The 15,816-nt window shown below is 41.4% G+C and overlaps 1 protein-coding gene across 15 annotated transcripts in view; it reads left to right on the top strand.

The window, feature by feature from the left end:
- The window catches only part of GUCY1A1 (guanylate cyclase 1 soluble subunit alpha 1), a 70,356-nt gene extending 59,680 nt beyond the window's left edge, over positions 1–10,676 (top strand). For all 15 annotated transcript variants that reach the window (XM_060400713.1, XM_027956342.3, XM_042234415.2 and 12 more), the window contains one exon: positions 2,751–10,676. In XM_060400713.1, the coding sequence (XP_060256696.1) occupies positions 2,751–2,952 (202 nt within the window). In that variant the 3' untranslated portion in view covers positions 2,953–10,676. The remainder of the gene's footprint in view (positions 1–2,750) is intronic.
- The last annotated feature ends 5,140 nt before the right edge of the window (positions 10,677–15,816 follow it).

Here is a 15,816-nt window from a genome sequence, read left to right as displayed (position 1 = left end):
TTATGTTTTTGAGATTTTTTTTCTTGATAAAATGTAAATCCAGTTCATATAAATCTAGTTCACTTAGTTAAAGTATTCCAAATGCAGTGGTAAGCTGGTCAACCAGCTTGGGGAGTGAAGTAGATACTCCCTGACTTCTAGCATTTACCATTTCTAAAGTATAAACACTACACTGTGGCTGGTTTCAGCCTATCCATGGTTTAATTGGCTTGCAGATTCCTGAGTATCTAACAGTTGGTTCTCCCAGGCAGGTCAGAGATAAATCTAACATGTCACTGTGATATAATATGTATTCTAGGATATAAGTAAGCCACTCTGTTTTCTCTCCATGGTTAATTTCAGGATAGCCAGTTTTTCATTATTATGCAAAGTGATTTGATAAATATACTTATATACATGTCTCTAGATAACATACCTATGAATGATATTCCCAGATCGTGAGCTTCATTACTCAGTTTCAGCTTTACACAGCATCACTCAGCTGTCCAAACCCATCTGTGTTCCATTGTGTCTGAAGGTTTCTATTTCCCAATGCCTGATATTATCAAATTTATTGTTACCAATATGGCAGGTGTTATGTGACATCCAATTGATGATTAGTGAATCTTGTTTAAACAATTTATTTAATCTTCATAACTGTCCTAAGAGACCTGTATTATTATGAAAGTGAAAGTGAAAGTGTTAGTCACTCAGTCGTGTTTGACTCTTTGCAACCCCATGGATGGTAGCCTGCCAGGCTCCTCTGTCCATGGAATTATCCAGGCAGGAATACTGGAGTGGGTTGCCATGCCCTTCTCCAAAGGATGGGAGAGAGGAAGCTAGAGATGGGGTTCCATCTCCAGGGGATCTTCTCAACCCAGGGACTGAACCCAGGTCTCCTGCATTGCAGGCGAATTCTTTACCATTTGAGCCACGAGGGAAGCCCTGTGTATTATTATAGTTCCTTTTCAAAGGCTAGAAATCTGACATCTTTGCTGTTATTCAAACTTAGATCTACCACACTTTGAAGCTTACACTTTCAATACTGTGGAATTCTGTAATGTTTCACTATATATTACCAACTACTATGCCTTATAAATAATAGGTACTTGAAATATTTACAAATCCATGACTAAAACATCATTTCACTTGTTTTATTCTTTTGCAGACCAGATATTTATTGATACGCTTATAAAATTAGTTAATTGAACACTCTTGTGTATTCTGTCTGAGGTCTGTAATCCTTGAGATCTTCATGTCTATATAGCAGTTTCCTCAGTACATATAGAGCATCACAGTTCTGAACTTTAGCATGATATCATCACTCTTTTCATTTAGATGTCCCATTGCAAGCTAGGGAGTGGAAGGGAAGATATGAGTAATTTTCTGTAGAAGCTGGTTTAGAGCTTGTTCTCATCCATGGCCTGAATAATAGATCAGAGAGATGCTTATTAAGTTTACATTTGACAGAGACCTCGGGAAGCAAATGGGAAGAGGAGCCAGTAACTTAATCAGTGTGATTAGAATTTAAAATAAGTTTATCCTCATGGACCAATGAAGCAAATAATAAAAGCTGGTAGAACATCTGAATTTAAGAGGAAATTTAATTCTTAAGAATTTAAGAAGAAAACATATTGCAAATATCAGATAGTAAGTAGAGTATCCATGTATGCAACTAAACCGCACTTTAGTCCTACTAACCTAGAATTCATAAAAACTTTATCCAAAGAGATCCCAAAGTTATTTCCCCATTTTGTGTGTGCACTCAGTTGCTTTGGTTGTGCCTGACTCTTTGTGACTCCGTGGACCGTAGGCCACCAGGCTCCTCTCTCCATGGAGTATTTCTGGCAGGAATACTGGAGTGGGTTGTCATGCCCTCCTCCAAGGGATCTTCCCAGACCAAGGACTGAACCTGCATCTCCTGCATTGCAGGCAGATTCTTTACCACTGAGTCCCTGGGAAAGCCCCATTCTCGCATTATATGTGTGTGTATGTATGTCTGTATGTCTGTATGTCTGTATGTCTGTATGTATACATATATATATATATATATATAGATAGATAGATAGATAGATAGATAGGGCTTCCCTGGTAGCTAAGCTGGTAAAGAATCTGCCTGCAATGCAGGAGATCCTGGTTCGATTCTTGGGTTGGGAAGATCCCCTGGAGAAGGGAACAGCTACCTGCTCCACTATTCTGGCTTGGAAAATTCCATGAACTGTATAGTTCATGGGATCACAAAGAGGTGGACACAACTGAGCGACTTTCACTTTCATATATATATATGTGTGTGTATATATTATATAGAACTTTTCTTTCAAAAGTTCTTGCCCATGATTATTTCTCGGTAATATTTACAAAATGAATGGATATAGTGTCTTATATCTTTCAACTCCTTCAGTTCTGTAATATTATTTTCTTATATTATTAGACTTTGCATCATTTGGGTTTTTTCCACTACTATGAATTGCACTGTTGTATAGATTATGGATGATATCTTTACAAAAATATTTTATAGTAATTTTTCCCAATATGAGTGAAATCTTTTATCTGGTGGAACTTTCTGTTATTGTGAATTGATTCTTCATTGTTCTTCTGTGAAGAACAATGTGTTTGTAAATATCATTAGGATTTTTCTGTCAATCACACTGAAGATGGTGGGTTTATCAACATTCTCAGGAATGTTCCCTTAGTTATGTTGCCTTTTCTTGACTAGACAGTTACGTCAATGTTGAGTTTTATGATCAATATCTGCCTTTTAATCTTTCCAGATTACTCAAGGACTGTCCTGGTTTTGTGTTTACACCTCGATCAAGGGAAGAACTTCCACCAAACTTTCCTAGTGACATTCCTGGGATCTGTCATTTTCTGGAAGCGTATCAGCAAGGAACAACTTCAAAGCCATGGTTCCAGAAAAGAGATGTTGAGGAAGCCAATGCCAATTTTTTAGGCAAAGCCTCAGGAATAGATTAACCAAACACACACCTGATGGTTAGCCTTTGGGGTTTGACTCCTTGGAACGTGAGTGGACCCTCTGAGAGCACACTGGCATGGTGGTGAGCTGAGGATCAGTACTAACATTTCAGGAGCCAAGTCACCATCTACTTTTTCTTCCACTTAACATGACAAAAATGTATTCACTTCAATATTCAATTTTTCAGTGAAAAACAAAGAAACCTCAAAAAGTGACTTTGAGGGGATATTTCTGTTATATAAGAATCACTTATTACCTGTACTCAGAACTCAGCACCTTGTACATAAATCAGGTAATGTAGTGACCTGTACCACCTGGTGAGCTGTCTGCGTACTCTGCCCTGGCTGAATGCCCTGGTTATCAAAGTGCTTGTGGTAGTGTTGATTGCCTTAAAAATGCTTTTTGAATAGAAACGATAGTCTTGAAACCATAAGTTCTTTGAACCTTTCAACTGTACATTTTGTTATGTTTCCTCATTTAACAGTTAGCCTATATAATAAGATAGACTGAGGTTTTGTTTTTTTTTTCCTGTTGCACTTTTTTCTCTTTCCTTTTCTTAAAGAAAATAAGCCATTATGGGTTAGATGCAATATGAATCTAAAGTAGTTCTCCTGTAAATATCAAGATGATTTTATAAAAATATTCTCTGCAACATAATATGTCATAAAAATAAGTATTTCCTTTTTTGACATTTGTAAAAGTCTATACATGGTAAAGGCTCTTTTAATTCATAATAGCAATTTCATTTCTATTAATTCATTTTTGTGTCATCTTCAGGGTAAAAGAGGGTTATGGCCTATATTAAAATGCAATAATATCATTATGATTTACTTTAACTGAAGCAACATGGAGTAAAGGCAGCATTCAGGAAGCGAGCCCTGAAGTCAGAAGTGAAGTGCTTACACACACAGGAGTAACTTGGACCTATTTCAGCAGACACCCTCCATTGCCAGGCTGAGCCACAGAAAGTTGCATTAGGAAAATCTAAGTTCAGAAGTCGGAAATAAGACTTGTTCTTTTTGCTGATAGCTTATTTTTAAGTATTTGTGTTGAGCACTTTGGTGTGTATATATGTCCTCAGAATCAAGCTTTTGTCTTAAGTACACATCTGTGAATATTTTATTCTAGTGAAATAACTCAATGATATTTTTAAAGGGAATGTTAATGTCGATGAAGAAAATGATGCTGTGATTTCATTCTGGAACTTTCAAAACATTTTTCTGGAACATAAACTTTTATTTTTAGTTATGTTAGTCTAAGATCTCTGCTGAACTAAATAACATACAGAGTTTGGTTGGAGATAAGATCTGATTTTTAAATGAATACAGCTTCAAAGCTAGAGAAGAGGAACATAAAAGTGTTTAAGTCACTATTAGCAGAGTTATAGATAGAGCAAACTCTTATTTGTGGATCTGAGAAGTAATTCAGCTTAAAAATTTAAAAATTACATCCATTGGTCCCCAGGCTAGTCCATGGTGACCTCAGGAATACCAGTAATTTCTGATAGGTCTCTTAGCATCCCTGTGTATTACTATATATATTACAATAATTATTATTTACTCAATAATGATCCTGTGTCTTGAAGCACTGATGTGGCTCATTAAATGCCAATCCTATTATTGGGGACTACCACAGGACTTGGAAAAATATAGTTATAATCTTTCAAGTATATGAAATTAATAAAAGAATTTAAAAGTAAAATAAAGACTTAAATATATTTTTCTTTCTGGAACTGAGCCCTTATTACAAGGAAAATATTAGAAATTAAGGAAAATTAAAAAGCATAAAATGTGTGTTATTTATCATCTGTTTAAGCAGACCCAAATTTGCTAATAATTTACGTTCCAAAAGTTGTAAGTTAATTGGAATTCAAAAAATATTCTCTCTGTGTGTGTATAAATACATGTACACACACAGAACCAGCGAAGGAAAATATAAACAATCTGTTGTTCAGTCGCAAAGTCATGTCCAACTCTTTACAGCCCCATGGACTGCAACATGCCACGTTCCTCTGTCCTCCATTATCTCCTGGAATTTGCTCAAATTCATGTTCATTGAGTCAGTGATGCTCTCCAATCATCTCATCCTCTGCTGCCCTCTTCTCCTTTTGCCTTCAATCTTTCCCAGCAGTAGGGTCTTTTCCAATGAGTTGGCTTATTGCATCAGGTGGCCAAAGTATTGGAGCTTCAGCTTCAGCTTCACCATCATAGCTTTGAACATTCTTTGGCATTGCCTTTCTTTGGGATTGGAATGAGAACTGACCTTTTCCAGTCCTGTGGCTACTGCTGAGTTTTCCAAATTTACTGACATATTGAGCGCAGCATTTTCACAGCAACGTCTTTTAGGATTTGAAACGTTCAGCTGGAATTCCATCACCTCTACTAGCTTTGTTCGTACTATTACTTCCTAAGTCCCACTTGACTTCACACTCCAGGATGTCTGACTCTAGGTGAGTGATCCCACCATCATGGTTATCTGAGTCATTAAGATCTTTTTTTTTTTTTTTTTTGCATAGTTTTCCTGTGTATTTTTGCTACCTCTTCTTAATCTCTTATGCTTCTGTTAGGTCCTTACTGTTTCTGTCTTTTATTGTGCCCATCCTTGCATGAAATGTTTCCTTGATATCTCTAATTTTCTTGAAGAGATCTCTAGTCTTTCCTACTCTATTGTTTTCCTCTATTTCTTTGCATTGTTCATTTAAATAGGCCTTCTTATCTCTCCTTGCTATCCTCTGAAACTCTGCATTCAGTTGGGAATATCTTTCCCTTTCTCCCTTGCTATTTGCTTCTCTTGTTTCCTTGGCTATTTTTGTAAAGAATCCTCAGACAACCACTTTGTCTGCTTGCATTTCCTTTTCTTTGGGATGATTTTGGTCACTGCCTCCTCTACAACGTTACGAACTTCCATCCACAGTTCTTTAGGTACTCTGTCTACCAGGTCTAATCTCTTGTATCTATTCATCACCTCCACTGTATCATCATAAAGAATTTGATTTAGGTCATACCTGAATGGCCTAGTGGTTTTCCCTACTTTCTTCAGTTTATGACTGAATTTTGCAATATGGAGCTCATGATCTGAGCCACAAACAGCCCAAGGTCTTTCTTGTCTTTGCTGACTGTTACAGAGCTTCTTCATCTTTGGCTGCAAAGAATATACTCAATCTGATTGCGGTATTTACCATCTGGTGATGTCCAGGTATAGAGTTGTCTCTTGTGTTGTTGGATGAGGGTATTTGCTATGACCAGCATTTTCTGTTGACCAGACTCTGTTGGAAACAATCTGAGGGAAATGTAAGCAATCTGAGTGAAAGCTACATGGGAATTCCTTGTACTATTCCTGCAATCTTTCCATAAGTTTGATGTTTTATCCAAAGAAAAAGTTATTAAAATATGTTTTCTCAAAAATATTCAATCACTTGTTATAGATTACCTAGCAAAGGCTTCTTAACTATGGGATGCTACGTAGCCAGATGGACGCACAACATTTCCATGATGGAATGCACTCAAAATCTGCAACTTGGATGCTAAACACTTGGAGGAATCCCTTTCTCATCTCTGCCTTATCAATTCTAGAGTATGTACTTGTCAGAGACACATTCAGGTCTGGGTCACTGAAGGTGCCCAGGGACAGAGCCTGAGGGTAAGTTCACAAGGAAACTGAAGGACCAAGACAGAGGCTTGAGACTGGCGTGGAGTTGAGAATGGAGAAAGAGTGGACACAGAAGGTCTCTGACAGGGTTGAGGGCTGAATCTTACCGCCAAGTCAGCTGTTCTGTAATACAATTTGAGTCCCCAGATGCCTATTCCTCCTGAGAATTCCAGAAGCTGTTCTTCTGTTCTGTTGTTCCCATGACTTCTTGTCCCATTATTTTGAGTCCAGTACGCAGAATAAATTGACTTGTCACATATAGTTCTCAAGTGAGCATAGAGTTCCCTTGAAGTCTCCCAGAGATATCTGCAAAGTGAAATGCATAGAGTTCAAAGATCTGTTCCCGTTTTCCCTTCTCTTTCTACTTCCATCTGGACTTCGTAAGAAAATACAAAGTTTTTGACCTAGCACTGAAGAAACTCATTTCATGTGTTTGTTCATCTTTTACTGAATGACTACTATGTGCCAGAAACATATAATGCTGTTTTTGGAATTCTAAGTAAGGCCTCTTTTATTAAGAAAGAAAATTGGAAGGTGAACGTAAGAAAGATAATCACAAAATGCCGTGGAACCTGAAGGTGGAGTGCCTGCAGAAGGGTCTTAGTCTTCGAGGAAGTAGCTCATCAGGCCAAGGGGAAGGACTGCCAGGCAAGTGTACCTGTGCACACAGACACAGAGGCTTGGGGTGCAGGATGCACTCTGCATCCTCAGATGCCTGGAATGAGCGGTGGTGGGGGGAGGAGAAAAAGGACAGAAAGGCCATTTGTCAGAGTGACTATGATTGTTAATCATTGTTATCATTAGTTATTATTCATTTCCATGGAGCCCTTTGTTCAAAATGGCTTAAAAAGGAAAGAAAGAAGCAAAACAAGCAGACCGTTGGCTTCTGCCTCCCTCCCCAACAGTTTTCAAACCACTTCAAGCGCAAAAGGAAGGAATGTGATGCTGAGATGTGAGTCTGTGCAAGCATGCCAAGAGCAGCGTGGATGAGGATGGAATTTACCTGTGCAGATGACTAAATGAGCATCCATCTGTATCTCAGAAGAAAATGATGCAGGACAATAAGTATGGACACAAAGCTGGGATGCCTGGCCTGGAAATTTCATGTCACGCTCACTTGTCCTTCACACCCTTTGGTGGGAAAGAAGAAATGGTTGCTCCAGTAGTTTTTTATTTTTTCACTACTAACCTTTTCTCCAAATTACCCATCCGTGACTTGGCCAGACCCTCCGGGGCAGCTATGGTGAGGTAAGGAGCAGTTGTGGACACAGGGTAGGCTGCTGGGCAAGGTAAGGGGGAATGAAGGGAGGAGTGACTGTGGGGCACGCACGCCCCCATCCCCACCCTGAGAGTACTAGAGCAAAGCCTGAATGCTGTCTAGGCTATGTAATGCTCGAAAGACATGTTCACGTCTCTGCTAAAGTGACAGGTAACCATCCCAAAGAGAATGGGTTAGTGGATTATCCTGGCTGTAAGTGCGTGGGTTTTACCTGGATAAGTTGTTATTTATTCCTCAGAGGAAAGGACTCTCAGGGGTATTTGTCAGGGTGGCGTCACAGGGCACTGCCCTTCCCTGAACCATGAAACAAGGAGCTTGTGTGTCTGATTGTGGGCCTGGGTGCGTTTCCCTCGGGGACAGTTAGGTAAAGGAGGGTTCGCAGGGTAAAGGATGACAGATGTGGCGCACGTGAAGGGGGAGGGCGGTGGATGGGGGGAGTCTGGCCAGAGGCCTTGCAAAGCCTGTCAAGAAGGACTTATCATCTCCTGCAAAACCAAACCTGCAGAGACTGCTGCAGAGATGCTAGGGAAGTGCAATCCCCTGGGTCTAAACACAGGCTAAAAGCAGGGACAGCTTGCTTTATTCAGCAGACTTTATAGTGTCGCAGTGTACAGTCTCTGTTGGAATTCGGCTCCAATCCTGGGAAAACTGTTCTCTCCTGAGAAGGGGGAGGATCCCTCCCAGTGTGAGAGGCAGGCAGCTTCTGGAAGTGATTAGCCCTTTGCAGGCCGGTTGCCTTCAGTTTCCTTCTGCTCTTTGCGTGTTTGGTTCCAGATTGTAGGCGAAGTATGGCTCCCTTTAAATACTTCTTTTATGGTGTTGGTGATGTGCACTGACTTGGTGACGTGCACTCTTGCAACATTCTACATTTTCGTGCCACCTATATTTCTCCTGAAGCAGCTTTGCCCTTGACCTGTCACACATGCATCTGTTTTGACCAGCTCACACAATCCACACACTCTTACCTCTAAAACTATTCTTCTTGCATTCAGTGCCTGCAAAAAATAGGTTTCATAAATCCATAGATTCCAAATTTTTTTTAAAAAAACACAAACCTAAGCAAAAGAGAGAGAAAAAAAAAAGATATCCTAAAAGCCAGTCTTCTTTTTTTATCAATGCAAATTCTTTTTCATCATAATAAATTTAGTGTCAGGAAGATGGGATAGAAATTGGGATGACATTTAAGTTGCAGGTCTAGGACTTAATCTCAGAAATTTTGGTAGAAGATTTGCGATAAAGGTCTGCTGCCTTTCAGTTTTTTTCAAGTATTTCATGTGAAAATATTAAATTGCAACTAAACCTTATAGATTGGGAAGAAAATCATTTGGCAAAAAAGGACTTTGCATAATGCCCAAATCTTAAAACTGGCAGCTAAGATGTTTGTTTAGTCTGAAATGTTGCCAAACCCATCTGTACTGAAGAAAGAGCAGTGAGGTAGTCTTGGGGGAAACTAAAACAAAGCAAAGCAAAACAAAGATGCTGTTGTAGAAGTTGGACACTCCAACACATTACATACCCAAGAAGAAGGTAAAGCTGAAGGCTTTTGGGAAGTCACAGAGATGACACTCAAGAAATTCTGTGCCTCTGGAAGCACTGGTAGCTGGTGAAGTTGTTCAATCACAGTGAGCTGCCTGCTTCCCCAAATAAATTGTATCTTGGAAAATTGAAGTGGATAAAAATATATTAGTATTTGAGAATGTTCTGTTTCTTCACCTCCTCCCACATGTAAGTTAAAGATGCCCTGCAGAATCCTATGACACAGCTTGATAACCACTAATTTCAAGCAGTGTTCTCCAACCTTCTGGATTCTGCACACCATTAGTAGTAATAAAATTTTTAGTAAACTGACAATATGTTATGAATCCATCAAATACATGTTATCATATATGTATTATTATTTATGATTAATATAATATGCTGTTCTCAATCTGATATACTACAATATAGTAAGAAGCTTATCTTTAAGAGAGCATGAAAATAAATAGAAATTATAGTATTTTCTTCACTTACCCTAGTGAATTGTCTTTATATTTTACTCTGGAAACTGTTAAAACAGACTGGTGGGTCTCCACTTTGAGTCGCAGATCACTTTGAGAACTGGATAAAAGATAGAAGATAAGACCATCACCCTCCCAAGCATATGCGCATGCTCTTATGCCCCAAGACTGATATGAATTTCCAGAGGTTTGGGGATTCCTTGGAATCTACTCCTGGGCCACCCCAGTGGGGTAGCAGAGACCCTCAGACCAAGAACTTGTTACCTAGAAGGGAGGAAACAGCAAGTCCTATTTGGAATGAGAGGAGAATGAAGAATCAGAAGAAGTCTGTGAATTTTGGCTTAGATGTGACCAGTTGATTTGTGAAGTACAAAGGGAATAAGTTCTTTCACTCCTGGTTCTGTGGAATGATTCGTGGGGCTTCACATATGAGCAACTAAAGTTTTCTTCTTAGCAAATATTAAACATATCTCTCAGTGTATTTTCTCAAGCTTTTGGTAACTGCATTGCTCTAAGTATCTAGCAATTTTTTTCAGGATTAAGTATTTCTTTTCATTGTTCCTCTATGTGAAATAGGAGAGCCACTGAGCCTTGCACTGAAAACCTCCTTAATACTAACAACACTTCTTTTATTATTACTTTCACAGTTGTTTTAAATAACGCATTTATTTTGAGTTCTACTTCTGGCAGAGTTGCAAAATCTATCAGAAATTTATCCTGTGTCTCAGAAGCTTGTTAAATATTGCTGCCACATAAATATTGTAATAAAAGTGTTAAATAAAAATCTTAAAATGTTAAATGAGTTCTGTTTAAAAAGAAAATGAACTGTCGATTTAAGCAAAAACAACATTTAATACTTTTGTTTTCTTGTGGGTCTTGCCATTTCAGACAGAGGAACCCCCCCCCCATACTACTAGTATGACTGAAATATATTTCTTTAGGTATGTAAAACTCCTATTTCTGACAAAACTCATATTCAAGTTTTTCAAGTCACAAATAAAATATTTTTTTAAAGAGAAAAACCTTAAATTTAAGACTAGAACTATGCTCAGCTTATTCAAGTGCAATGTAACGGTTAGTAACACCAGCTCTGGGTCAGTTTGTCCTGGCCGCATGCCGCTAGATGTTTTTCCATCACTCTCTTGCATTTTGTAGAGAAATAGGACTGACTGCCTTCATTCTACATGACCTTTTCAAGGATGTTTGCACAACAAGCGCCTTAGAAAATAGCAATAATGCCTTCCTGCAGAGCAAAAGGCAGGCACAGTTACTACCCATTATAAAACATTTGTGTTCCTAAGCTGCGGTTTCTGTCCTATAACTCAAACCACTGTATGCAGAGATCACATTGTCTTGTGGAAATGGGGTTGGGGGCAGGAAGCCAGTACAAGACACTCTGATTCTCTTTGTCTGCTGGCATCGCTGTGAGCCATGAAGTCTTCTGTCCCTGACCCAGAGAATGCATGTGTCTTCTTCCAGAATTCATGAAACTATGGCAGTTTAACCTGTTAACTCACAAGTAGAGTAAAATCTCACTCTTTGTAGTCTTGACAGTTTGGCAGTTAGGCTGATGGAAAATGTGGCTTCCTGGAAGAGGGTAGATGAGGGTCTTATGGGCTGCTCAATGGGGTTGAAGGGAGAGTCCGTGGGATGTGGTAGCAATGATGGTGACCAAGTTGTATGTCCCACAAGGTGATAAGCGTTTGTTTTGTCAGCTAGTGAGGAAGGCTCATGGGGAGTTTCATGTCAAGTACCAGGCAGGAGGTTCAAGTTCAGTTGTCTCAACAGTGACTTGGTTGTTGCAACAGTCCTCTGGGTGGGAACTTTCTCCCCAGTCAGGCTGCCAGCTCAAATCCACATGGTCACCATAACCAGTACTAAGAACAGTGCTGGACTAGAGCAAGGTTCCAGCCTCTTCAGACCACATTCATGGAAATGGACGTTCACACTCAACACAAAGGAAGACCATCCACATGCCCTGTGAGCGGAAACCAGATGAATCCCTGAAATACTGGCTAGTTCACTTGTGAGGTGCCTGTGCTATGTTGGAAGCATCGTGCCTGTTAGGGAAGAATGCAACTCCTGGGAACTCCTAGGCTTAGCTCTCCTGACAGACTTTCACTTGAACCTCAGATCTTTGCAGAAATGGCAATCAGGGTTTCGATGAAATTTTTCAGTAGTCCTGGCTGCCACAAGTGAGCTTGGTTCTTTGGGGGAGATTTCCCTGAGAAATCTCATGGAAACCACACAAACTCGCATGGAAACCACCGAGAAGGCATTGCTGTGGGGTGAACTGTGTCCTCCCAAAATCCATATGTTGAAGTCCCTGGTCCCTATTTGGGAATAGGGTCAGAGCAGGTGTAACTAGCTGTGATGAGGTCACATGGGGCAGATAGACTAGACCCCTAATCCAACAGGACTGGTGTTCTTAGAGAAAGGAGAAATCTGGACAGAGAGACACTAGGAGAACCCATATGAGTATGAAAGCAGAGATTGAAGTGATGCTTTTACAAGTCAAAGACTACAGATTATTGCCAGAATCACAGAGGCTATGTGAGAGGCACGGGAACAGGTAGTTCTCACAGCTGTCAGCAGGAACCAAGCTGCTGACACCTTGGTCTTGGACTTCTCATCTCCTGGGCTGGGAGACAGTAAATCTCTGCTGTTAAGCACCTGGATACTTGTTTTGGCAGCAGCCCCAGAAAACTCAAGTGGCCTTGGTCGTGTGTTTGAACCTTTTGGGCCCTCAATTGGGTTACAGTGCTGATTAATGTGACTGGAGAGACTGACACCGACAAGTGATGGAAGGGACACTCACACCCTGGAAGACACTCTAGGCCTCACATGTCAGCTGGGCAAGAATTTAAGGACATTTTCTTGGAAACAGGGCAACACGTGCCCTAGATTAATCTCCTTAAAAAGAAGTTGCTGCTTTGCAAGTGGTGCTCTCATCAGCTGGAGTGAGTGAGCCCCACACCCCCAGCTGGAATTCAATGTTGCAAAGGCTGCCAAGCCCACGGTCCCCAGGCTGAGATGGACAGTGTGAGTTCAAGGACCCCAACTTCTGCCCCAGGGTGTTGGGCCCCAACATTGGACGTTCACTTTGCTGAGCCATGAGCTGCCTCCAAATTAAATGTGAAGGCTCCTCACTTAGCCAGTGGAGTGTGCTCACCTGCCCCCTACCCTGCGTTTCCTGACCACTCCTACTCAGGCCTCAGCGGCTTTAAGGAGAAAGACAGGGATGAGGTCAAGGTCTCTCTGTCTGGGATGGGATCACAGGTCATGAGCACTCACCTGAATATTGGGTAGGAGGAGTGGGAAGGGAGGAGGGAACTGAAATGTTATGTTTACAAGTCACATCCTAGCTCATTCCCTGGTGAGATGGGGCATGTGAATTACATTAATGGGATTTAGGCTAGGTGGCGCTAGTGGTAAAGAACCCGCCTGCCAATGCAGGAGATATGGGAGATATAGGTTTGATCCCTGGGTCGGGAAGATCCCCTGGAGGAGAGCATGGCAACCCACTCCAGTATTCTTGCCTGGAAAATCCCATGACCAGAGGAGCCTGACGGGCTAAGCCCATAGGGTCGCAAAGAGTTGGACATGAGAGCGATTTAGCACACACACGCGCGCATAGTGGACAAGGGAAGCAATGTGTTTGGGACCTTTTAGGCTAATCCACATCCCATGGACGGAGGAGCCTGGTAGGCTGCAGTCCATGGAGTCACTAAGAGTCAGGCATGACTGAGCAACTTTACTTTCACTTTTCACTTTCATGCATTGGGGAAGGAAATGGCAACCCACTCCAATGTTCTTGCCTGGAGAATCCCAGGGACAGGGGAGCCTGGTGGGCTGCCGTCTATGGGGTCACACAGAGTCGGACACGACTGAAGCGACTTAGCAGCAGCAGCAGCAGGCTAATTCACTACTGTTGTTACAACTGAGTGTCCACTTGGAAGTGACCTTTCTGTTTTCCCACTTCCTTGATTCCTGGTGTTGAGGAGATGCTCCTGACCAAACAGGCACCCATGACCCCAGGAGCTGAAGTCTTCAGGCTGCAGTACTCTGGGCTGATCATTTTGGTGACTAGAGCCCCTGGCAGAGGGAATCAGCCTTCACCAGAGGTCCCTCTTGGGGTTTAGACCTGTCACCTCCCTCACAGTGATGAACGCCTTCTCCCACCACCCTCCTTACCCCGCCACCGTCTAGCCTAACTGGCTGTTCTGAGGCTTTGGTCAAAACCGAATGCCTGACCAGAAGGACTGTGCTGGTGTCTCCAGCCTGCTCTTCCATCTGGGGACAGCCTGACTCAGTCTCAATGATTAACGAGGTGGGAAGCACCCACAGCCTCACTCAGTAAGTGGAAACGGTTTAAGAATGCAGTTGCCTAACCCTGCATCATCTCAGCTTCACAGGAAAAGGCAGCAGCTGTAGAATTGGGGGCATCATTATTCCCCCCAAAGCTACTGGCTCAGCGGAGCCCTTGGTGCACAGAGACCTCTAACTTGTCTGGGCCTGGTTTGCTGACAGATTGGCCGAGCTGAAACCCAGGGTCCTACTCTATTTTTGCTTATTCTTGGGTTATACTAATGTCCTATGTCCTTCAAAAACTATACACCCACAGGCTAAAGGCTCCTTTATTTGGGGTCCTGACTGTGGAAATGAATCATGATGTTGTTTCCTGACTGTGGAAATGAATTGTTGATGTTCGTGTAAATGCCTACACTAAGGACCTGCTTTCCAAGGACAGTGACAGGACTCCTGGGGATGAATGAGTCTGGATCACTCAGATTCCCACCATTACCACTTGGATGTGTCATTGTACTGAACACAACACAGTCGCTATTGTAGGTCAGGCCCCAGCACAGCTCAGATTCAGAGATTCCCCCCACCTACTAGGCTTGGGACTCCTGCCAAAGGTAGACCCACGTGTCTCCTGGTGAGACTGCCTACTGGCTCAGAGCATCACCCCTCCCCCAGTCCTGGCAGACAGGCCACATCAGACTTTGACACCACCAGTGCTGACAACTTTTTAGGTCATGATCCTGAAGTTCCAAGCAGATCAGCTCACTGAAGTCATGTTATTATAGCCCTTGAAAAGAAGCTATATTCTGTTTTCAGGCTTGGGGAACATTTATAATCTAACAATGGTGTAGTTTTATTGCAGAATTGTGCTAATGGTCAAGTTATTTAGCTGACTTTCCATGCTTCCTGTCACCCACAAACACCTAGGACTGCAGACCATGGGAGCGGGCTTCTCAAAAATAGACTAAAATTTCTGTTGGCTCCACCCCCATCACCTCTCCTGATTTACACACCTTAATAAAGAAGTATGTTACTGACTTCAGTTGGTTAAAGAAAGTAATCACCTCCTCTGGGCTGCTTCCTGGGTAATGAATAGGATGAAAAGAATAACTAAAAGTAGAGCTACCATATAATCCCACTCCTGGGCATATATCTGGAGAAGACCATACTCCAAAAATATATATGCATCTGCATCCCAATGTTCACAGCAGCATGGTTTACAATAGCCAAGACATGGAAGCCACCTAAATGTCCATAGACAAATGAATGAATAAAGAAGAGATGGCATATTTATACAATGGGATATTACTCAGCCACAAAAAGAATGAAATAATGTCATTTATGGCAACATGGATGGACCAAGAGATTATCATACTAAGTGAAGTAAGTCAGGAAGAGAATGACAAATATCATATGATATCACTTATATATGGATTCTCAAATATGACACAAATGAACTTACCTATGAAACAGAAACGGACTCACAGATCTAGAGAACAGATCTGTGGTTACCAAAGGGGAAAGGGGGTTGGGGAGGGATAAATTAGGAGATTGGGATTAGCAGATACACACTACTGTATGTAAATAGATAAATAATAAGGACCTACTGTGTGTGGTGTTGGAGAAGACTCTTG

The sequence above is a fragment of the Ovis aries genome, chromosome 17, assembly GCF_016772045.2.
Source record: "Ovis aries strain OAR_USU_Benz2616 breed Rambouillet chromosome 17, ARS-UI_Ramb_v3.0, whole genome shotgun sequence".
Taxonomy (NCBI): Eukaryota; Metazoa; Chordata; class Mammalia; order Artiodactyla; family Bovidae; genus Ovis; species Ovis aries.
This window is presented reverse-complemented; position numbering and strand designations above follow the sequence as displayed.